General features: G+C 49.8%; 7 protein-coding genes across 7 annotated transcripts; 3 read left to right on the top strand and 4 right to left on the bottom strand.

Annotated features, from left to right (window-relative positions):
• Positions 1-899: 899 nt before the first annotated feature.
• A1O9_06734 (uncharacterized protein) lies at positions 900-3,734 on the top strand (the record flags this gene model as incomplete). Its single annotated transcript, XM_013403682.1, has 5 exons — positions 900-939; positions 996-1,054; positions 1,113-3,336; positions 3,388-3,496; positions 3,545-3,734. 5 exons carry the CDS (start codon positions 900-902, stop codon positions 3,732-3,734), a joined length of 2,622 nt encoding a protein of 873 aa, XP_013259136.1.
• A 2,402-nt stretch (positions 3,735-6,136) lies between these two features.
• Positions 6,137-9,301, bottom strand: A1O9_06735 (uncharacterized protein; the record flags this gene model as incomplete). The annotated part of the gene is made up of 1 exon (XM_013403683.1): positions 6,137-9,301. The coding sequence occupies one exon, from the start codon at positions 9,299-9,301 to the stop codon at positions 6,137-6,139; it is 3,165 nt and encodes a 1,054-aa protein (XP_013259137.1).
• Positions 9,302-10,018: 717 nt separating this feature from the next.
• On the bottom strand, positions 10,019-11,770 carry A1O9_06736 (uncharacterized protein; the record flags this gene model as incomplete). Its single annotated transcript, XM_013403684.1, has 2 exons — positions 10,019-10,800; positions 10,852-11,770. The coding sequence occupies 2 exons, from the start codon at positions 11,768-11,770 to the stop codon at positions 10,019-10,021; spliced, it is 1,701 nt and encodes a 566-aa protein (XP_013259138.1).
• Positions 11,771-13,120: 1,350 nt separating this feature from the next.
• On the top strand, positions 13,121-14,494 carry A1O9_06737 (uncharacterized protein; the record flags this gene model as incomplete). The annotated part of the gene is made up of 1 exon (XM_013403685.1): positions 13,121-14,494. The coding sequence occupies one exon, from the start codon at positions 13,121-13,123 to the stop codon at positions 14,492-14,494; it is 1,374 nt and encodes a 457-aa protein (XP_013259139.1).
• Positions 14,495-14,771: 277 nt separating this feature from the next.
• Positions 14,772-16,340, top strand: A1O9_06738 (uncharacterized protein; the record flags this gene model as incomplete). The annotated part of the gene is made up of 1 exon (XM_013403686.1): positions 14,772-16,340. The coding sequence occupies one exon, from the start codon at positions 14,772-14,774 to the stop codon at positions 16,338-16,340; it is 1,569 nt and encodes a 522-aa protein (XP_013259140.1).
• Positions 16,341-16,876: 536 nt separating this feature from the next.
• A1O9_06739 (uncharacterized protein) lies at positions 16,877-19,630 on the bottom strand (the record flags this gene model as incomplete). The annotated part of the gene is made up of 1 exon (XM_013403687.1): positions 16,877-19,630. The coding sequence occupies one exon, from the start codon at positions 19,628-19,630 to the stop codon at positions 16,877-16,879; it is 2,754 nt and encodes a 917-aa protein (XP_013259141.1).
• Positions 19,631-20,973: 1,343 nt separating this feature from the next.
• A1O9_06740 (uncharacterized protein) lies at positions 20,974-22,602 on the bottom strand (the record flags this gene model as incomplete). The annotated part of the gene is made up of 1 exon (XM_013403688.1): positions 20,974-22,602. One exon carries the CDS (start codon positions 22,600-22,602, stop codon positions 20,974-20,976), a length of 1,629 nt encoding a protein of 542 aa, XP_013259142.1.
• Between the last annotated feature and the right edge of the window lie 1,275 nt (positions 22,603-23,877).

Below are 23,877 nucleotides of genomic sequence, written 5' to 3' on the forward strand. Positions count from 1 at the left end.
GGGCCACCAACGGCACTGGATTCGCAAACGCGGGCACTAGTCAGTGGTACAAGGAGACAACTTGGGTGAGCGCTCGGTAGATACCGAGTGCCGCTGCTTGAAAGAGAATATAATAACAATACGCTTGAGCCCGTGTGGGCTACTCCTGAGCACCAGCAGATCATCTGCTCTTGGTGCGTATGAGGCTGCGATGTGGCGGGAAGACTTGATTGGCCAGGTGGCACTGGAAGGCGGCCCTGATGACGATGGTATACGGGGGTTATTGGAGATAAAGAATGGTAGGCAGACAAGCGCTACCCAACCTTGAAAGTCACCTGCCAAGTGCCACTCTTAAAATTACGTCTAACTGGAATCTAGTTTAAATAGTTAAAGCCTGCCCATCCTAGTTAAAGACTGACGGCCTTTAAGCGGCCATCTTTAACTGGAGATTTCTTTATTGTTGCCAATCACGCCTCCGGGCTAGGTTAACTCAGGCCCCTTAGGTGTTTTAGGCACTCACTACGGACGTCTGTCGGTAATATTGGTATGATTCATCCCACCTCGCACATCCAAACACCAACCGTAGCCTGCAGCCCTACCACTACCGATCTACGGCCTGCCTTGCCTACAAACACGCACACACGCACATCACACACTGGCAGTCTGGCACACAACACGACGCTCTGCCTCCCACTCTCCCACTCTTTTCGTCGTCAAACACCTCGTCCGTTTCTCTCTCAGAACAACACTTCGTCCGACCTCTTTCTCGGTCTTTCTTTCCTTGAATTCCAGACCTGTGTAACTTCAGATCTGTCCCTCTTGTACCTCCCATAACCCGCGTGCAGCCTAAGTAGGACCCTGAATTTCTCCGTTTTGACCACTTTTCTCGACTCCAGACCGCTGGTCAGGCGAACGCAACCATGGATGTCAAGTCTGTCCTAGAGAACACCTTCTCTCCAGGTAAGACTTCCTGTCGCTCAATCATCTTTTATCCTTCTCTCTGACCTCTTTTTCAGATGCAAGTATTCGCGGCAATGCCGAAGAGCAACTGAGACACGCCCGTGAGGGCAATTTCGTATGTTCCCTACCATCTGTTGAATCATCCTGCAAAACGCCTAACGATTGCGTTTCAGTCTGAATACCTCTCTATTCTCTCCCGAGAACTTGCCAATGACCAGGCCAGTGCCGCCGTTCGACAAGCTGCTGGTCTCGCCCTCAAAAATTCCTTCACCTACCGTGACATCACCCGATTACGAGAGGTCCAGGCTAGATGGCTACAAGGGGTCGATCCTTCGATCAAGAGACAGGTCAAGGAACTTGCAGTCAAGACCCTCAACTCTACTCCTCAAGCCGCCAACTCGGGTGCACAATTGATCGCTACTATCGCTGCCATTGAACTACCCCGTAACGAGTGGCCTGAACTACTCCCCGCCCTTGTGCACAATGTCGGCTCGGGTGAAGATAAGCTCAAACAATCAAGTCTGACAACTATTGGCTTCATCTGCGAGTCTGATGATGTCGAGCTTCGCGAGTCACTAATCGGGTACTCCAATGCCATTCTAACCGCGGTTGTCCAGGGCGCAAGAAGAGAGGAGACCAACCAGGATGTCCGACTTTCTGCTCTGTCCGCCTTGTCCGATGCCACTGAATTCATCCGCAGTAACTTTGAGAATGAGGGTGAGAGAAACTACATCATGCAAGTTGTTTGCGAGGCCACACAATCAGACGATACCAGAGTCCAGGCTGCAGCCTTCGGGTGTTTGAATCGCATCATGGGTATCTACTATGATAAGATGAGGTTCTACATGGAAAAGGCACTGTTTGGCTTGACCATTGCAGGCATGAAGAGTGATGAGGAGGATGTTGCCAAGCTGGCGATTGAATTTTGGTGCACCGTTTGTGAAGAGGAGATTAGCATCGAGGATGACAACCAACAAGCACAACAAGAAGGCTCGACAGAACTGCGGCCTTACTTCCACTTCGCCCGCGTTGCTGCGCGAGAGGTTGTCCCCGTTCTCCTACAATTGATGACCAAGGTGTCAGAAGATGATGCTGAGGACGAGTACAACACTGCTCGTGCAGCATATCAGTGTCTTCAGCTCTATGCCCAGACCATCGGTAATGACATGGTCCCTGCAGTTCTCCAATTTGTTGAAGCCAATTTGCGAAGCGAAGACTGGACCAAGCGAGATGCAGCCGTCTCATCGTTTGGCGCAATTATGGACGGTCCTGATATCAAAACCTTGGATCCACTGGTCAAGCAAGCGCTTCCAGTTTTGATTGGGATGATGCAAGATCCGGTCGCTCAAGTCCAGGACTCGGCCGCTTTTGCCCTCAGCAGAATCTGTGACTATTGCTCAGAATGCATCGATCCCTCGACTCATCTTCAGCCTCTCATGTCAGCCCTATTCAATGGTTTGATGAGCAACCCCAAGATCGCTTCGTCCTGCTGCTTGGCACTTCTGAACCTAACCGAACGTTTTGTTGGGGAAGAGGGCGGTTCGACCAACCAGTTGACTCCCCATTTCCAAGACAGCATTACTTCGCTTCTTGCAGTCACTGAGAAGGAAGGTGCCAATAACCAGCTCAGAACTGCTGCATATGAAGTGCTAGGCGGCTTTGTTACAAATGCTGCACATGACAGCCTGCAGATAGTTGCTGAGTTGTCAAATGTCATTATTCAGCGTCTGGAAAATACGATTCCTATGCAAAAGCAGGTCGTCAGCATCGATGATAAGATCACCCTGGAAGAGTTGCAAGTCAGCCTTAGCAGCGTTCTACTAGCGATTGTCCAGAGACTTGAACAGAACATTGCCCCCCAAGCAGACCGAGTCATGCAGGTCAGCTTGGAAATTCTCAATGTCACCGGAAACACCAGCGTGCCAGAGGTCATCTTCCAAATTGTCAGTGGCTTGGCAAATGCTTTGGCCGGAGATTTCCTGAAGTACATGGAGTCTTTTGTCCCATACCTGTACAACGCTTTGGGCAATCAAGATATTCCCGACATGTGCTCCCTAGCGATCGGCCTTGTAAGCGACATTGTCCGTGCACTTGAGGATAAATCTCAGCCTTACTGTGATGCATTTATGAATTATCTGCTCAACAATCTGCGATCTGACAAGCTCACCAATCAACTGAAGCCTCCGATTCTGGAGACATTCGGGGATGTCGCTACGAGCATTGGTGTTCATTTTGAGAAATATGCCGAGGTGGTGGCCCAAGTCTTGAGACAGGCAAGCACCGTCTCGGTAGCGAATGACGTCTCCTTCGATATGCTTGACTATATTGTCTCCCTTCGCTCTGGAATTGCAGATGCGTGGTCCGGTATGATTTTAGCTTTTAAGGGAACTCCCAAAGGTGTGGAACGCTACCGTCTTCTTCGATTGCCTCTTACTGATCTCCCAGTAGTCTCTATCCTACAAGCTTCTATTCAACCGATCTTGGAATTCTTGGAAACGGTCTCTCGGGATTTGAATCATAATGAAGGGCTCCTTCGAGCTTGCATGGGTATCATTGCGTAAGTAGACTCCGAGATTGAGTGGAACGCATTTGTTGACTCAGATAGCGATCTTAGTGAAGCCTTCCCCAACGGAGCACTCGCAAGCTACTATCAGCAAGAGTGGATCACCAAACTGATCAAAGAAACTCGGACAACCCGCGATTTCTCCCCTCGTACCATTACCGCAGCACGTTGGGCTAGGGAGCAAGTCAAACGACAAACTCAACATCAAGGTACAGTGATGAATGCATCATGACCGAGATGTCGAGAGTATCTTTAGTCTCAATATGGTTTCCCCACCCCTGACACCATCACCGCCGCCCCCAATATACCCTTGCCCTACACAGCCCAGTAACAGCCCAGCACAGCACAATTTCGCCCTCTGTCAGAGCGCTGATCACCGTTTTGTGAAGATCACTTTTCGTCTCAAGCCGATACGGTAGTCGGACGGAACGATGATGATGAGAGAGACACATGGTCCGGAGAGAATCGTCATCTGGACAAGCGTCAAGACAGCTCAGCCACCCTGCGCCCTTATCATCTAAGAACAGCCACCTTGATGGACTCACTCCCTTGGGCACAGACCCCGCCACGATGGTCCGGCTATGAGAAGTCACTTGACCGATATACCACCAAGATTCTGACCACTAGTCGTACCATGCTCTTTCGAGGCGCAAGACCCAAATCCGATACTTTTCGTGGACAGCGCAAATGATGGTTCAACTCGAAATGAGGTTTTACAGCTCAGAATCGGCCTTACTGTCACGATGCACATTCAGAGCCCTGTTAGCGAAGATCAGTAGCGATGGCAGGCAAGTTCGTTGCCAGAACTTGGCCAATCCGGCCCCTGATATATCGGTACTGTACAGAGAGATCAGGGTTGTGCTCATGAGGAGTTTGCCCTGTACACCAAGCACTTGATACACTATTCCCCCTTCCCCCCACCCTATCCCCTTCATCATACCCATGGACTGGGATGGAAGAAAGCAGCAAGACCAATGATGGATTAGCTGATCTGACACGATCATAAAAGTTACAACCCTGTGCCAGATGGCGTATCGGTCAAAGGGCTATGCTTACTTTGTCATGGTAGCCTTGTTCTGCCATGGCATCTGATTCCTTCCGTGAGAACCCAGCCCCTCCCATGTTTTAGCAGATTACAATTACCCCAGACAGACTCCACGCCCATCCATTTTTCTACAGTTTTTATAGAGCGAAGACGTTGAAGGAGAAGAGGAGACATTCATGTATGCCCAACCTTTTGTAGTAGAGAGACGAGAACAGATTAAATCAACAAGAAAAGACTCGAAAACAGAAGACATGGTGACCATCTCAAAAGTAACAATTGTACTTGTGTAGATCGTAGGGTCGCCGACCTGGATTTTGGTCTGTGACTAACTAGATCTGTGCGCATCACTATGGCAAGTCAAACCTGACGTCCTCCCGTGAGCAAGATGAAGCTAACCTGCTCCATCAGAAAAGCTGTCGGGAGCTTCAAAGTTCTTTGTTCATGACACGACTGCACAGGAACGTGCGGATCACTCACAGTGGCCAACTTTCCGACGACTGCTGTAGGATGCGAGGATTTTACATGTACACCGGCGCTTGGGAGCATTCCTCCTGACGTGCCCAGCACGGTTTCGGTGTCGATGGTCTGTCCTGGCGCCGTCGTCGCCGGCGCCATTCTTCATCCAGAGACAAGGTGAGATAGATGTCAGGATAGCGCCCGTCGTCTGGTTCACGTCCTTCTTCTTCAGACTCGTCTTCATCGTCTTCATCACCCCCGCCAAGAGGACCGAGAAGTTCCTGGCCATGATGGCTTTTGCCGCTGTGCTTACTGTCTTGGTTGCGAATACCACCTCGCGCTGAGCCAGGAGCGGCGCTGTTTTGTGCGAGTGAAGGCGACAGGACGAGACAGGTAGGAATCTCTTATGAAGAAAAGGGGGGCATACCTCCCCATTCTTCTGTGCATGGCCTTTCAGAGCTGGATGGTGAATGAGTAGCGTGTCTAATACGTAGTTGAATTACTCGCCTCGTTTTGGCTTCTCTTTTGGCCGCCTGAGACAAAACAAGAAAACAGATCCCATTGAACAACGAAATAGTGTGGATGTAAAATCCTTTTAAAAACTCGAAAATCCCCACTGCTGAATAGGTTGGCATTTCATGGGTCTATCTTGGGTTTGATACAGAGTCTACCGTCTCACTTGTAATCGTACCAGCAGTCCCAATGCGCGGTTACCTGTGCATGCAAGGACACAAGCGAGATGGCCAAGGCACACTGCAGCAGCAGATTGTCCTTTGTAGGCCTTTTCAAGTATGCGAATGAGCTGAATACACTTGCATCCATGCTATCAACGCGGCATGGCATGCCTTGGTCGTGAGTGTCGTTGAAGCCATATTGGTGATGGCGGTGGACGTTCATAGTTGCATTCTTCTGTGAGAATATCTCCTGCCATGCAGACGAGGTGCTGTGCTCAGTATGGCACTGCAAATAATGCAGGATTTCGCGTCGAAGAAGATCGAATCCGGGCGTCGAGGGCACCTTTGATCAGCCCAACCTTGCATTATCTCTCGACTGACCTCAGACATGGGCCTCCTTCTAATCTTCCCTCTGAGGTCCCTTAAGTCTTGCGGTTGTACTTCTTGTGATAATTGGCCTTAAGCCATGTCGCCAATCTTGCGCCTTTTTGCCGGGCTGAGGGTCATGTTCTCGATCTCCGGGACCTGTGTGTTGGGGTGAATATGTGATGCATCTGCGGACGACAATTGCTGCTGTGGAGGCCCAAAGGCATCTGACACCGCGGCCTTACTGTTACCATTATCAACGGCCTGAGCACGCTTAGCATCCTTGTCTGAAGTTGGCATAGAAAAGCCAGTAATCTCACCGGCTTCAGCGACCAGAACACCCACCGTTTCCCCAGGACTTGGATCTTTCCTGGCTTCTTCCAGATGCCCGTTAGACCCTGCGGATATGTCTTTCCTCTTTTTCCCTTCTTGTTTAGCACCTTGCTGCTCTTGCTGCTGCTTCTTTTTCCGCTCCCCAGCTTTGGAAGGTTGATTCTTGTAGCCCGACGGCTGCTCACTGGCGGCTTTGACCTTATATATACCTTTGGCTGTCATCTCCACAATTCTTTCCTGACGCTCCTGTTCCAATTTTTCCTCATCGAGCTCGAACATTTTCGAGATCGCAGGAAATATGCTTTTCATCAAGGCAATCTGTGAGACACGGATGCGCATCAGGTCGAATGCAATCGCAACCGGAAGCTCATAGGTTAACGAAGACTCGCTCCAGGCACGAGCATCGTCCTGTGATGGCACAACCAGGGGCTGTTGTCTCACGGTAGTGGTACCGGTGTATCCGCTATCTATCTCGGCATCCTCAACTTCAAGGATTTCCTCCTCAGAAGCAGAGTGGGGTAGCTTGACACTGCTGAGCACGGGGATTTTAGAGTATCTTTGGCTAAAGTGTGTGAGAATCAGGTTCTTTGCCTTCATCTCAAGTGCAACACCAACAGCCTCGCCGGTTGTGCTGTGCTTCTTCGCCAAGGCGTCGCCTTCCATGCCGTCATCAAACGTTGCTTCGTGAACAAGGACATCAGAATCTGCCCCTATCTTGCAAAAATATCTGCTAGGGCGACAGTCTCCGCTGTAAGAGAACTTGAAGCCATTGTCGAATGTAATTGAGATAGCTTGTGCTCCGTGGCAGTGATTCACCTTTGCAGTCTCAAGCTTTCGAATGGGAATATCTGTCTCATCGAAACTGAAGGGTTGGTCGTGCGAAGATAACCCATCCTTCCAGTGGCAGACGATAGACCTGCAGAGAGCATTGTCCGGAACGGAGAGAATAGACTTATAGTCCTCAATGTAGTCCCTCATGTTGATTTCAGATATCAAACACGGCGGCGAAGGACGGGGTCCGCCCCGAAGAAACTGTCTCTGGCCAGCTAGATAGATGGCCTGGAGTAGAGTTATCGTGCCGAGATGATGATCCGCGTGAAGATGAGAGATCCAAACCACTTTTAGGCTGCACAATAAGTTGTCCAATTGCTCGGCATCAAAAAGTCGCTTTAACTGACCGAGAGTCCCCTCTCCACAATCGAACAGATAGTTTCCCATGGTATTGGGCATGCGAAGCAGGACTGCTGAGACATTTCGATACTTCGAGGGTGCTGCTGAGCCCGTACCTAAAGTTATGATCTCGGGCTCGTTCAGTTGAGGTAGTGCGGTAAGTCTTGGGTCCGCTAAGATACCGGCGGGGATGAGATCGCGGACCTCGGGTTCCAAAGTCCATTTCAGGGCACTGTGATCCAAGTTTGTAGGCACTTCCGTGCTGTCCAACCGAAAAGTAGGCTCTATGTGAGCCAACAAGCCACGGTGAGCGGGGATAACCTGGGGGCCCTTCTCTGATGGTCTTAGCAAGTTCCTTAGTGCGGTTGTAGAAGTGGGCGGGAGAGGAGAGTAACTGGTATTATTACTAAAGCGTGGGAGTGAGAATAATTCGGGAGAGATGTTAGATAGCCGGACGGCAGCTTTGGCACTGGAGTCTTGCGAGATATAGTCGTTGCATATATCCGGATGGGAGAGGATATGTTGTTTATCCTTCAGCTTATCCATTAACTTCTGAAATTCTGGTGTAAGTGGTACATGGTCGCGAGTCAGCCAGATCACAAGTTCGACACCTTCTAGCAGTTCGCTCTGCTTATCCAACTGTCGGTTGAGGTCTGAGAGATAGGCGGGAGAGGGTATATCAAATACAGCAAACCCTCTACCCGGACGACTTGGGCTCATTACCATCTCTGAGGTTATCACAGATCCGTCTTCGAGCGTCACAGACATGCCAGCCACCAATCGACTAAATACTGGACCAGGCTTGACTCCAAGGGCCTTCGCCTTAACTGGGTCGAATTTTCCGCGTTGGGGATAACCCTTGACTATGTATGACATAGCTGTTCTGTTGGGCAGATTGGATGGGTTCGGCAGCTCCTGGACCATTGAAGCAGGCCATGGATCACGAATTAAGACGACGGAGTCGGGTGTAAAAGGAGCGATCTTCTCATTGTCGTAAAGCGTGTAATTCTTCAAGGCTTTGGTTTCTGGATCGCGTACCCAAACAACAGCAGGCAATTTGATGTCCTTGACCTTGTGTTCGGAAAGACGGTCGCGGTGCCAGTCCGAGTCAAACATGTTATTCACAACTTGAGTTCGAATGTCCTGTTCAAAGGTAACCCTGGATTCCTCAATCTCATCGTCCTGAAAAGGCTCCGCTTCTGCATCGGACAAGTCAGAGTCGGCCTGGAATACCGCCGAGGGGGGCCTGCTAGTGCGGTGTCTTGTTGCAACAGCCCAAACTCGAATATTCTCATCCTCGAGAATGGGCTGCTGGGTCACCTTGCCATTCGATGTTCTGGCTTCATGGACAGACAGGGGCATGCCGGTGCGAAAAATAAACCTTCGAGCGCAAGCCAGAGAATGGAGTTGTTTTGGACCTGCATATATATGAAGTCTTGGACGCCTGGAAGAGTCTTCTGACTCGGTCTCTGAAGACTGTGTGTCGGCAAGACTCAGAATCATACCAATAAGGCCCCCGTTGTTCCATGCGGTCTTGCCGGTAAGGAATAAACCGCGAACCTTTTTCAGCCCAATGCCTCGCTGGATACATGCTCGTTGAGTTCCCTCCGTGATTTCACCAAATATGTACCGTTTATTATCGAAGTGCAGTAGTATACTCGTACCAGGAGTGTCAGAGGTAGGAGTAGTGATGAACTGTAGGCGGAAAGCTGATCGTGTGCCGACGGACTTATTGGCATGCGCGCGCTCGTCCATCTTGGTTTTCTGCTTGAGAGCTCTTGCCTGCGCTTCCTGGGGTTGCAACAGCTTAGATTGTGCTCCTGATGAAGGATTGGTGTGCCAGCGCACAAAGATCTGGTCAGGACAGTGAACCCAAGCTTTCAACCTGGGGGATTTGACATGTATATATCGTATCTGCAGGGACCAGACTCCAGCATCCCACCGTAGTCCTCGGCGCACTGGGTGTCTAGCAAACAATGACTCAGTGGGAACGACTGGGCTGGAGACAAGGCAGAATCGAGAAATGGTAGCCACCTTGACTGGCTGAGTTCTAGGGAGCAGATGCAGATAGAAAGATTGGCACAGATTGCTAGAACAAATAAAGGAACTGTGCCACACCCAGGTAGCCAAATGAGTGTTGCCAACTGAGGTGTTATGTTTGAAGATTTCACTGCAAGAAAAAAAGGTGTGCCTTCGGTGTCGGATTAGTTGCGTCACGCGTCTGGCACCTCAACTATCTGGTTAGTTACATAGACCATATACGAGGCACTACGGGGCCAGTAAGAGATATTACCTAGTAGTGTCTTGAACGATTACTGTGCTCCTGCCACCGGTCTCCATTCGGGATCGCGACGACTACAATAAAAGACAGAGATAGTAAGCCCGTATTGAAAGATGATTGTTGTTTATTCACCCAAAACTATATACTAATCCGAAGAAAGCGAGGAAAGACGTGCCACCAACACCAATAATTTAGTTCATGTGAACCGTATACCTAGAAATCCGAGCACAAGCTTCATCAAGATCGTCACACATGTTCTTCAGTTCTGCGGATCGTTGTTCCTCCGATATCTCAATGCCCAGGGCATCAGCCGACTTGTCCTGGATAGTTGGAATGGATGGCGTCTCAAAATACAAAGCAAATGCCCCTTGATCTAGCGGAACGGTCTCATCAACGACTGATGCCTTGTGCTCAGCTGGCTTGGTCCAGGACTCAACCGAGTCTTGCAACATTGGCACATCTTTGGTTGGTTTGGGACGGCTAAAGATCGAGTCGGGTTTTCCTGAGATGGCCTCCAGATCAAGGGCGGGGGCTTCGGGAATTTCTGTAACAGCGTACACTTGGAAGTCTGAAGTAGGAAGAGCAGTCATCCAGGCATTTGACGATTGGAATGCAGAGAGATCAATGGGAGTTTCTGGGATGAGAGCCATGCCAATCTGGGGCTGTTGACCTCGCATCTGACGAGAAACTTCGTTGGTGCTGACATCTTTAAGTCTTGGGTTTGACTGGGATTGGGGTTGAGGTTGAGATCTAGCTTGCTTTTGTTGCTGGGTATTGACGTGCGTGTTGGGGGCTGGAAGGCCTGACTGGCTGAGTTCTTGGAGGAAGCCAGCAAAAGCTTGCGATGAGAGAAGCATGCGAGTGAGATCCGTAAGACGGTTGTTCTCTTCTCGAAGTTGTTCGTTCTGAGCACGCATGTCGTTGGCTTCTTGGGTCTTGGCGGCAATTTCTCCCTCGAGCTGGCCAATGTATTCTATATCAAGTTAGTGATCAAATCAAATATGAAATATTGCAACAGACTTACCCTTTCTTCTCGAACGGAAGGCACGGGCAGAAACCTTGTTTCGCAGTTGGCGACGCTCCTTGCTTGACAATTTCTTGCCTTCTTCACTGGCCAAGAGCCTCTCGTCCTCGTCCATGTCATCCTCATCTTTCTTAATGCGTGGCATGTTCGACATGCCGACATTGGCACCATCACCATCAGTGGCGGTGGAAGTGACGCTCTCTTGCCTCATCCGATTCAGCACTTTGGAGATACTCTCCTCAACCAATGGATCCTTGCTCGCCTGGGACTTTGTGGGGCTTGGGAGAGGCTTCTGGCCGTCAGGGCGCGCTTGTTGTTGCTGGCGAGCCATTTGTTGTTTTTGAGCTTGCTGAGCTTTGGCCTGGGCAGCCTGTTGGCTATGCATACCGGGATAGATGCGTTGAATAGGTGTTGAGCTCATGTTGTTGTGAGCGACGAGGGTGTTTGGGCTTACAAACTGAGCGGGACGAGACGCTTGTTCCGAATAGAACATCGAGGGCAGGTCGTTGGGAGAATCGGTATCGAAGTCCATGTCGGTTCCTTGGGAGAAATCATACTCGTCCAAGGTGCTCAATGGCATATTCAAAGTCTCAGTGGGCATGATGAAGCCTCCATTTCCTTCGTGATATTGTAGGCCACTGGCCCTGTTGACGGCAAAGGTATTTGCTAATGCTCCGATGGGAATGCCAGTCTGTTGGTGATAGGCATCGTACTGGAAACTGGGTCCTGGGAAGGTCTGAGGAGCAGAGCTAGAAGCGTAGGTAGTTGCAGATCCAGGAATGGAAGACTGGGGAGTCAACATAGGTATTGATTTGATGGCAGGCGAGGTAGACGATGGAGTGAAGTCATTTTCGAGATTCAGAAAAGAGTCGTAATCAGGATCAAAGTTTGTGTTGACATTGGCCATATGGGAAGTCATCCTGGTGGTGAGTTGCGTGGCCCGGCAGCCTGCGGTGATTTGTTGGAAGGTTGCCTAAAATAGGCACTAGGGCCGCGGAAGGCTCGTCAATAGGTGAAGATAGAAAGATTTGAGGCGTTGATCGACTGATTGATTCGAGGATATAGGATAGGGATAATGTCGTATTGTAGAGAGGGTGCTTAGAATGAATGGGTGTATAGTGTTGGGTTCAAAGGAGAGAAGGGAGAGAAAGAATGAGAGACAGGCAGAATCCAGGAGACAGGGCAGTGGGCCTGAGGAGGTGAGAAGTTAGAGCTGAGAAGGAGGGAGGGGAGGCAGGTGAGGTCTGAGGCTGTGCAGACGGTGGCCGCGGGTGCATGCCCTAGGGCCCCTGGTACTAGTCATTATGGGGGGGTTCGAGGGAAGTTGTCCCAGGTCTGTCTTGCCCTGTGCCAACTTTGCGGCAGCCCGGCAATCAGAAAAAGTGGGCGATGAAAGGCTGCTACCAATCGGTGGCAATCACCCATCTGTCGGTGCTTATTTCTCGCCGACTCGCAGATCTGCTTCCTCAGGCGCCAGGCTCCCACCAAAAAATAATCTTGCCAAGCCACTGCACAAGCACTTGGGCATTGGCAATGCATTTCTTCCACTTGATGAGATATTCATAACCATCTGCCCCATTCCGAGTCCCTCGTACATATGTATACATGCAGAATCACTCTTGCGCATCTGTTAGGAACCTTGGCACATTCATTCTGGCCTGGACGAAGGGGACCAAGATACGCGTACTTGGCACGTGCGTTCATGTGTCTCTCTGCTAACTCGGTTCAAATCTCCTTTTATGAACCGTGTGCCGATACAGCATGACATCCAATGACAGGACGTACTCCGCACATGGATGAGGCAGAACCTTCTCCGCGTTGCGAAACATCGTTTGAAACAAAACACCCATCAGGCCTGGCGTACCCAGTTTTCCCTGTGACGTATGTGCTTCTGAGGAACAATATTTCTCCGATAAGTGCCAAGCTACATGGTCACATATTCTATAAGATGTCACGTGACTTAAGTCACATCCCAGTCAGGTGCTCAACTCCGAACCTTTTCCTCTGGAAAATGCAGTCCCTGCGGAAAACCTCACCAGCAACATTCACAGTAGTGGCGGAAGGCCACCACAGTTGCAAGTTCTAGTGACTAATCCTAACTTACATCTCCAGTTGCCCACCAGTTTCTCCAATTGAAGAGCCCTGTGGACCTCCAAAGCCAATGCACGCCCTGCCTAAGATGCCTTTACATTTATCCAAAGGTTGATTGATATATTCACAGAACACCACCCTCAATGTCTGCGGTCCTTCTCGACTTCTGTGAAATAGTATGGCGGAGGCTAATTTCAAGCATTTAATCGCAACTCTGGTCCGGCAGACCCGACCACAGTCTCTTCGCCACGTCAAAGCCCCGATCGGTCCTCAGCAACACGCTCGTTGTATCTCTGCGACAACATCCGGTGATATACGACCGACCAAAGTCGAAACAGCTCAGTGGCAGCCTCACACAGCGCGACCCACGCCACATCAACGGCCTCAATCAGAACAGGGCCGACTGGAGCAACTTCGATCCGATCCAGAGCCTCGGCCTTTCTCCTCCTTTCTGACCGACAGCTATGCTCGCCAACATAATTACCTGCGTATATCTGTAACCGAACGCTGTAATCTGCGATGTCTCTACTGTATGCCCGAAGAAGGCATTCAGCTGTCCCCGCCAGAACGACTGCTCACTACTCCCGAAATCGTCTATCTATCCGAACTATTCGTCAATCAGGGTGTAAATAAGATCAGATTGACTGGCGGTGAGCCTACCGTGCGGAAAGACATTGTCGAGTTAATGCGCCAAATCGGAAATCTACGCGGCAAAGGATTGAAAGAGCTATGTCTTACCACAAATGGTATATCTCTCCACCGCAAATTAGACGCCATGGTCGAATCCGGGCTTACTGGCGTCAATCTGAGCTTGGATACACTTGATCCCTTTCAGTTCCAGATCATGACAAGGAGAAACGGTCACGAGGCTGTCATGAAATCCATCAACCGCATTCTTGAAATGAATAAACAAGGAGCCGGTATCAAGCTGAAAATCAACTGTGTTGTTATGCGTGGCCTTAACGAACGCGAGATTTTGCCCTTTGTCGAGCTTGGTCGCGACCAAGATCTCGAGGTGCGTTTTATTGAGTATATGCCATTTGATGGAAATAAGTGGTCTGAGAATAAAATGCTCGGCTACGGGGAGATGCTCGCCTTGATTCGGCAAAAGTACCCGGACGTTCAAAAAGTCCAGGACCACAAGAATGATACTAGCAAAACCTATAAGGTGCCAGGATTTGCTGGTCGTATTGGCTTTATCACCAGTATGACCCACAATTTTTGTGGCACCTGTAATCGACTTCGAATTACCGGTGATGGGAATATCAAGGTTTGCTTATTCGACAATGCTGAGGTTTCGCTTCGAGATCTACTCCGTGAGTCCAACGGCGGGAAGCCGATCAATTCTGAAGCCATGGACGCTATCCGAACACATGAACTCCAGCAGCTTTCACAGTCGTTAGGGACCGCGGATGATCTTGGTGTCTCCCGGAAACAAGCCCAACTACTCAACGTCATCGGCATGGCGGTCAAGAACAAGAAAGAAAAGCACGCCGGCATTGGTGAGCTGGAAAATATGAAGAACAGGCCAATGATCCTTATCGGTGGGTAAGCCATGAAATACACATTTTCCCCACAGCGATGCATAATGGGCGAACTTAATACAAGGGCGCAGCATATGAGTGATTCCTATAATGTATATAGAATTCTCTATGTCCGTCATTTGTCTCTCAATTTTCTTGTTCTCTTTCAAATCCATCTTTTAGTAGCCTGACTGACCGTGCTCTGCGTCTGTAGATGATGCTCTGTCCCAACGGAATCCTGCCCGTCATATTTCTTTCATTACATCTCCTGCACTCTCACACGGCACGACATTTTGCAGACTTGAAATGCCGCTCCAACTTCTCCAGAATCCTTCCCATGGCGGCTCATACTCACAGACACGGCTTTTGTCCACTGGTTCCTCTGCGACTCATCAGCCCCGACAGGCTCGTTCCACTGTAGTGCGGACAATTAACGGGCAAGCCGTCTGGCGTCGAATCGCTGTTAAACCCTTTCCATTTCTCAAATGGAAACGAATACCTGTCTTACCTGATGCCAGGACCTCATCGCCTCCTTCTAGACTCCATCTATCCGAGCCAGTCTCCACCCCACCTCCCCCTCCTACCAGGCCCTCATTCAGTAAAACCACCGAGAATGAGAGTGAGAAGTCTTGGGCATCCTCCAACATCCAGCCCCTTAACCATCTCAACACCTCAGGTGAGGCGCATATGGTTTCCATTGCAAATAAAATACCAACCACCCGTTCCGCAACAGCCAGATCCCTGCTACTTTTCTCTACACCCACCACATACCAGTCGCTAGTTTCCGCGCAACTGAAGAAGGGCGATGCTGTAGCTGTTGCCCGGATAGCGGGCATTCAAGCAGCGAAGAAGACATCAGACTTGATCCCCCTTGCACACCCTTCCCTGGCTATCACCGGATTAAATATATCCATCGAGCCATATGCTCCTGGATGTGAACCCCGTGACAACATTATACACTGGAGGAGCAGGATTAAGTCAACCAATCGCGGTGGTGTTTACATCCAGGCAACGGTTGACTGTGAGGGTAAGACTGGAGTCGAAATGGAGGCCATGATGGCTGCCTCAGTGGCCGGGCTCACCATGTACGACATGCTCAAAGGGGTCGATAAAGCCATGAAATTGACTGAGACCCAAGTCATCAAAAAATCCGGCGGCAAAAGCGGTGATTGGAGTTACGATTACACGTCGCGGAGGATTGTGGAGACCGTTGGAAAGGGGGGGAGCAGCGGCGTCGAGAAACCTTCAACTGGCCGGAGAGGTGCTCGCAGAAGGGAGGGCACTTCTTCCGGGGAAGAGAGAGTTACATTCGACAGTGAGGCACCGAGTCAGGAACCACAAAAGCAGGAAATTCAGCCCAGCACCAATACCGACGAAAGTGCCGATATCAAACCCATCATAGAGCAGCCGCAAGGAGAAGAAACTCCAGCAATGCCCAGCGCCGATATCAAACCCATTATAGAGCAGCGGCAAGAAGACGAATCCCAAAGCATGCCCAGCGGTAACCACACTGCCACCACCTCCAATATTAACAACACCGAAACCAACACCTCTTCCCAAAAGGAGGAGCCATTTAAGCCACGTAACCATGTCATAAAAGACCACGTGCTCATCAGGCAGCATGAAATCGAGCATGGCCGACTAGTGCCAGCGGACTCGATCAGCCCGGCGGACGACGTCAGAACCATTCTGGCCGAAGCCACCGCAATTGACAGCGAAGTGTCATCGGTCCACGACGAAACGTACGAGCGTGCGATGGCCGTAGTGAAGCGGGGCTACGTGACCGCTAACGACCTGCGCAACGCGCGTATACGGGACTGGCTGAAGCGGAGTCTGGATCATGGCATTGAGATTCCCTTGGGCCCGGCGCGGTAGGCTGGCGAGCATGATGAATGGCGAAATGAGCATCCCTGGGCTCATCAGGTGTTCTTTGAGTGCTGAACACAATCCTTTTGGTCCATGGAGCGGGTCCTTGCCATTTTTCTTTCTTGTACGCTTTTGCAAAGAGTGAGATTTTGATACCCGGTGAAGGCTAAGAGCGTGACTAGGAGACTAGGAGTCGACCTGGCTTTCAAGGACATTGTGCTGCATGTCGTTTTGTATATATATTCAAGCATACCTAAGCGCTGAAGCAACATGGCAAGGGCTATCTTGGGCGTGCAAAGACGTAAGTCATGTGGCAAAGAGTGTGATCGATAAAGAATATGCATGTACAACAAATCAATATCTGACATAGGAAACAGAAGTATGCCCTTGAAGCTACGTAGCCTCATAATCTCCCCTTTTCTCCAAACCCTCAGGCGTTATTTGAGGAGCAAAGCATACAGCACGTTGCAAGATTTCTCTCGGGGTCCGGGTTGAAATTCGTCTTCGATTCCAATGATCATCTATTGACTGCTGACCGCTTCTGACTACCCACCACGTTTTTCCAAGATTAGCCGGATGATCTCAGCGGTTATAGGGTCATGATGTTCGTAGCCTCGATTTTTGTACAATTTGTCCTCCCATAACCTCCTCTCATCTGAAGTAGCGGTCCGAACTTGGGTGTCATATATGAAGGCAGAATGCATGGGCGTGTCCAAGAAGGGGAAGCTCAATGCCAATACGCCCTGCGCCACAGAGAGAGGTGAATGTATGCCAATGGCCCTGGAAAGTATTCCTGCCTGCTGGTTGACTAAGGCTTGCCAAACTTGACCATCAGCTTTCCGCCAGTAGAACTTTTCGAAGACATGAGCCTCATGCCTAGAGATATCTAGGAAAACATCAAATCCTGGGGGCGACCACCTGAGGCATTCGGCAACGCAAGCTGGCTCCTTACGAGGTTTCGGCAAATCCCATTTAAACTTAAAGTGTAAGATGCTGTAGGGTTTGAGCTTTGCCTGTAAAGCATCTGGTATTTCATCGGGTTCCGGCATAATCTGTACATATCCAAAACTGTCGGCTTCTTGAACGAACCAGAGATCCATACATCGATCCCCCTCTTTTGACACATCTAGCAAAAGGTGAACACTGTCAATCAGCCTCCTCTGCTCTTCAGGGTCAATATCTTCCATTCCGGGCTGGCGCTGGCTGTAACTATGCCATACATGTGCTGTGCTAATGAATATATGCTGCTGGATGTTACCACTGCATGAAAATAGCAGGCGAGGGGAAGTCGCTGATTCATAGCATATAGTGAATGCCGCATTCTTCTCGATACGACGCTCCAACCCAGAGATGAAGTCGCGATTGACAAGCGCTGGGCTTTGTATAGCTTCCAGGAGGGCGACAAGAGCACCACATTGCCGTTGCTTTGGTTCGCGATCGTCGATATAACTTGTGACATTCGTGAGCAGCCGAGCCCCTGTAAGTAGTATGATCGTGGCATTTTCTAGGGGTGACAGGTCAATAGAGCTCACAAAAGTCTTGAATACATCAAACAGATAAACACTGTGTGTCGGTAACCCCCTCAAGCGCCCACGCGCTGCGACCACTGGAGAGATCCTATGAATCAGTCGAGCTACCTTGTCCCGCAAAGGCTGTGGTTGGATCAACTGCGCAAGCCTCGAAATCTCCATATGGCTAGATCGGGGTTCCGCAATAAATCTGAGTGATGAAGCGGCAGTCCAACTAAATATAACATCGTCCTCAGACATCCCCGACGATTGAAGTAGAGAATGAGCGGTGTTGTCCTCCAACAGAAAGTCTTGTACACTCCTGTGAATGAATCTTACGGGTTGCTTGTCAACTTGTCCCAATGCTTTGTGTGGGAAATCCCATGGCAATCCTCGTGGCACCTTTCCTGTAATGACTTCAACCAAGCCCGCACAACTTGCCACCACGTTTGCCTTCAAACGGACTGCCTCTCTTTCAAGCGCCAACCAATATTGATTCTCTAAATTTGATGTGAAATCGCTCGCTAAAATCTCGTGTTTGCGAGATATTAACAGCATGTCGAATAAAGTGAAGCCTGTCGGGCGCAAATGCATTGGTTGCTGTGTAACAACTTGAAGGATGAACAAGTAAGGCTTAGGATGCTTCGCATAAAATTTATCCTGTCGTTCAAGAAGAGTCCTGAAAAACTCATTCATTTCATCTGGAGTCTCTTTCAATCTCTGTTCAAGATCGTCTTCATTATCTCCTTGGCGAGCTGCAGCACGTAATTCCCTCGCCGCCAGATGGGCCCATAGGAAGACGCCATCTGCACGATTGGCAATCTCATGAGCAAAGCCTACAGCTAATGTGCCAGCGAGCTGTCTCTGGCAGTCTTCCAGGATATCCTCGTGATTGAGGTCTTGCAATTTCAATGAAGGATAATGCTTGAGCGTTTGGTGAAAAGGACTTTCTGGTCGACAAGAGCAGCAAATCTTGATTCTCTCGGAGCTTCGAGAAATCTCGTGGATGGTGTCAAGAAGAATTTCGCGAATGGAGTTCTTTTCGATCTCGTCAAGTCCGTCTACTAGGATGCAATACCCCAAATCAGATTTCGATATTGCGTAGAAGAACCATTCTCTTAGTTCATTGTTCGTCCACGACCGAGAAGCCGACCCCTTCTCAATAAGAGCAGACTTCAGCGTTGGAGGGGCTGAATCATCCTCGTGGATCTTTTCCACAAGTCCAATGTCCATGTCGAGGATTTGAAAGCAGAGGGATCTCCAAAACCCTTCAAGAGACTTTAAAAAATGACTTGACGCCGGTCTAAAGAACCAGAAGGAAAGCAATTTGACTTGCCGGGGATGTGCCCATTTCTGCAAGAGGGCGAATTCTGGACCCCCTGCACGGAGACAATTGTAGATGTAAGTCATTAGGGAACTTTTCCCTGAGCCTGGCTTGCCATTGATCCAGAATAGATTTTCGTCACTCTGAAGCCATTGTAAAAATTCGTGACGTTTGTCGCTCGACTTGCTGAATATCCACTTGTAAGTTTGACCAAAATTGCCGATGCGGCCCTCTATCATATTGCGTCGCTCATTGATTTCAGGGTAGCCTAACGCGTCGAGAAGTCGCACTCTCATAGAACTCTGTTCTGCCTTTCGTATATGTTCCATTTGGACATGCTGCATCTGCGCACTATCTTTGAGATTTGTGTCCTGCGTATCGAAGCGACTCATCGTCTTGGTGTCTAGCTCTTTGATAATATCAGAGACATTTGTCGACAATGTATCCATAATCTGCTTCAACAGCATGTCCTGATCATCATGACGTGTATGCTGGCTTGTTTCTGACCGTTCAATAGCCCCTAGTACCTGACGGATGGTATCTTTCTGGGCTTCAGTGACTCTTTCGAATTCTTGTTTGCGGGTCAATTCACTCTGACTGCACAGAATACTGACAGAAGTTAGTCTGGTTTACCTTCGACTTCGATACTAGTCAGGAATTCCATCTCCGTTCAACGAAAGTTTGAGTTACATCTGTAGCTTAAGAGGCAACTTACTATAGTTTCTTCACTAGCCACGACTGCAGCGCTTTTTCTCGAGCCTCTAAATCATTCTGGATCTGCTTGAGGTCTCCCTTGAACAAAGTTTTTGACGTCGCCTTGATGATATTACGAAATCCAGATTTACCTTGCGGCTTGAGGGTGTTAAGTTCGGTAATCAGCATATCGGCAAGTTTTGTTACTTCCTCCGCAATATTCTGGAGTTCTGGTTCATGTGGCTCAGAAGGCCGCCCTGTCAGGCCCGTTTTGAGCTCCTCATTCGCTGTCCGAATATCTTCCGCATATTTCTCGATTGAATCGTTCACTTTGGGGGATCCGCGGTCATACAAGTCTTTACAAACGCGAGCAGCCTTGATTGCTTGTTCGAAGAGCTGCGCAACATTGCAGGCGAAGCTGAGGGCAATAAACGCTGCCATTAAACCTGTTACAGCTTCGCGAAATTTCTCTAGTCCAAGACGAAGACAACCTCAAATGTTATCACGCTGAGCCCAGATTCCCAGATTCTCAACGTCCAAGGTTTCTTTCGGTGTCGGATTGTACGCCTTCTGAAATCCGTTCGCTAATTCGAGTCTTTTCTACGATCAGCTGACGTATTCGATTGCCTGATGTACTCCTTCGCCGGAGCATTGAAATATTTTGTTGGCGACCAACGGGGGATCAGAGTTGTTGTTAGGCTGAGAACATGAAATGGAGGGACGATATTTGCCCAGCCTCAGCCCAGCCCAGGCTGAAGTGAACGGAACCACTCGTGCCACATGGCACTCCCAGGTCCCATGTCAGCTAGCGCCGCTGTCCACCTTGCCTTTAGCCTTGTATTACATGCTTCAGTGGGCACGCCCGCCTTCGCATTGGTAACGAGACAAAAAATACGTACTCGTAATCACAAGACGCCGGTTGCTCACCATATTTGATTCCTCTCCTTGATTTCCAGTCATCGAACTGTTACGATTTCCCCGTTCCTTACCTGCAATGGACATTGCATAGTCACACCAAGAGTCCCTCCTTCTGCCATAGACATATGGTGTGGCCGATCTGTCTTGGTCTGATCGCTGGGAGGTATGACCGTATGAGAGTGTTCTTTTCGTATTAATACTATTGCACCCCGCCGATAACACTATGATTTCTCTCTCTTTTCCATTGCTGAAGAATCTCGCTCTCCAAGTCTATTCTCCACTTTCGCCCTTTTTCCAGCCTTGCGTCAACTACATGATCATGTAGCTGTTCCCTTTGATACCAGCATCCAGCACTGCTTAGCGCTAAGTCACTCAGCCTGATTTCTTTGACCTCTTTAGTCTTACTGTTGGTCCAAGTCCCCACGTCTGTCCTTCTCATCGCAGCAGTTTGAACAACGTTTCTACTGAACTCTGCCCATTTCTCCATAGCTTTTCTTCCTGCCCAGTTCCATGGAAACATGGCAAAGCAATGTGGCATTCCTTCGTAGCCGTCGAAAATCACAATCTGCCGATCGGGATCTCCGCCGAAAACTCGTCGTGCAAATACTTCAGCCTCATCCTGCATTCCCTCCCAGCCGACAGAGACATAGACAGGTGGAACACCCCGCCAATGATGACGCTGCGCAGCAAGCGGCGACACCAGTGGATGTATGCACACCTGGGCAGAGCAGTATGTTTCCACCCGTGGTGGAGATACAGGCCATATAGCATCAGGCGGGAAGGCTGGCGTAGGATTTTGGTCTATAGGTGGCGGTGGAGCAATGATATCCCATCGAGCATTCACTCTCGTTGATGGAAGACTCCGCGTTATGTCGAGCCAGGGTGATGTGACAGCCAGACCAGCGCACACAGGATCCGGAATGGTGACAACCTTATCGTGAAATGCTACACTGTGCTTATGTCTGCACAGAGTCTGTAGTAGAAGAAGAAGAGATGCTGCTAGGCCACCGCCAGAAGAGTCTCCTGCCAAGACGATCTGAGAAGGAGAAACGGCTTCGTGGAAGGCATTCTGCGGAGGTGCAATCAGCGCCAAATAAGCCGATAGAGCGTCCAGAAGCGCCGCTGGGAAAATATGCTGCGGTGCTAGCCTGTAGCGGACAGAAAGTACACGCCCATCCGATTTCTGGCTCAGCATGGATGTTGGCCATCGGTGAGTGACTGGGTCCATTAGACAGTGTGCGCCACCATGAAAATAAAGAATTGTCGGGCCGGATGCATCAGTATCTTCCATCATTGCCTTGTACATTTCCTTTTCTGAGAGATCAGGGCGGATCGCCAGATTAGAAACGTTGCGCCGGTAAGCTGTCCATTCGGTTTGTACAGGGTGGAGGTTCGGCATCGAGGGTTTGAGGGGAAGGGATCTTTTGCATTCTGAATTCTGGCCCCCGAGCTCCAGCATGGCGACTTCGACTGCTTTCTGCAGGCTCATACCTGTCTCAGCTCGGCTGTTGCCTTTCTTGGTGTCATTCTGAACCAGCTCCTCTTGCTCTCTGACGGTGTCTATGGGCGCCTGATCAACAGGGAGTGTCCATTTGCTTATCCACATGCGACCCCAAACGCCATAGTCAAAACTGAACACTCGCTGCGACTTCAGCAGCGCTGCCGGTGTGCACAGAGCAGGACGTGCCCAGAGCGTAATCAGCTCCGTCAAAAAATCCTGGTGTGTGCGATTTTCAGAATATCCGACGGCGGCTAGAAGCGTGTTGAGCGTTAGACTTGGCAATTGGAGAGCATAGGCATGAAAAAGTCCCACTGGAGTTATGTCCATGGGCAGTATTGTTGCGCTCAATGTTGGCCTGGACAGATTAAAAGTGTCAGCAGGATATCAAGAATCAACACTTGCAGCGATTGCACAGCATATTGCCTGGTATTGACGATTGCTGAACAAGAACGTTGTGAGACGACCTGTAGTGCATTGTGCTGCTAGTAATCAAATAATCCTTGGGAAGAAGGGCATGTTGTGTATCTCTAAACGAAAACTTATCTATTCCTAAAACATATTCGAAACTTTCACATGCTGCACGAACGCATGGCGTATCACTTTCCGACCACCGCAAGGCTGCGGCTCCTTGATATGAGAAGTGACCAATCAGACGCTCAGTTGACCCACTGGGGGCGGCATCGGTGATGTCATGACTTGACAGCCTTGGCCTGGGCTTTGATATCACCACTCCGGTTTACTCAACGAATTCCAACTGTGCATCCAAGGCCGAATGAATAACACAAGAGGCGTGGCCAAGTATGATGTACGTAGCATGTCTGAAACTAAGGTACCCAGGACTGATAGGGTGGGCGGAGGACTACCCCAAGCTTCCAGCACCCTTGACCACGGGGTGAGGCGACCAACATTGCCCAGGTAAGGCATGCTATTTTAAGGAATTAAAGCCAGGACCCAATATCGCGGTTCTTCAGGAACAGAGCGCACGATAACTCATGTTAAATCGTGACGAGTGAAAGGTTCGCCATGGTGTAGGAAGAGCTCTACCTGACAAACATTGATATAACACACCTCAGTATCCCACAGCAAGGGATGTCGAACTTCCCCGCATCCTTTCTGGATTTACCTCCAGAAATACGCAGCGAGGTATATACCCTTGTTTTCAAACAACGACTAGAAGGCTGGCTACGCCACTGGGGGTACAATCCGTCCTCATCCAAGGAACTCCAATATGTCCAGCCCGGACTACGGTACACGGAGAAGCCAAAAGCGATACTTCAACGAGGCGACCCATGCAACGCTCCATATATCCTCACGACCAGAATCCCCATAGCCCAAGTCAGCAAGATCATCCGGCGAGAAGTCATCGACCACCTTGTATCTAGAACAATCGATATCGAGACACAGGTAATCAATTTCGACTTCTCGCACATCATGGACTATCTCACCTCTGCCGCGCCCTTTCGCCAGAACGACTTCCACGTGCACGTCGACGGGGCCGCTCAGAGCTGGTTGGCGAGATCTGCGGGCCGTATGACCACGAGTGGCGGGTCAATCTGCACCGATGGACGGAATATGTGAAATCGCTGGTCAGTGACTCAGGCG

The sequence above is a fragment of the Exophiala aquamarina genome, assembly GCF_000709125.1.
Source record: "Exophiala aquamarina CBS 119918 chromosome Unknown aczIA-supercont1.5, whole genome shotgun sequence".
Classification (NCBI taxonomy): Eukaryota; Fungi; Ascomycota; class Eurotiomycetes; order Chaetothyriales; family Herpotrichiellaceae; genus Exophiala; species Exophiala aquamarina.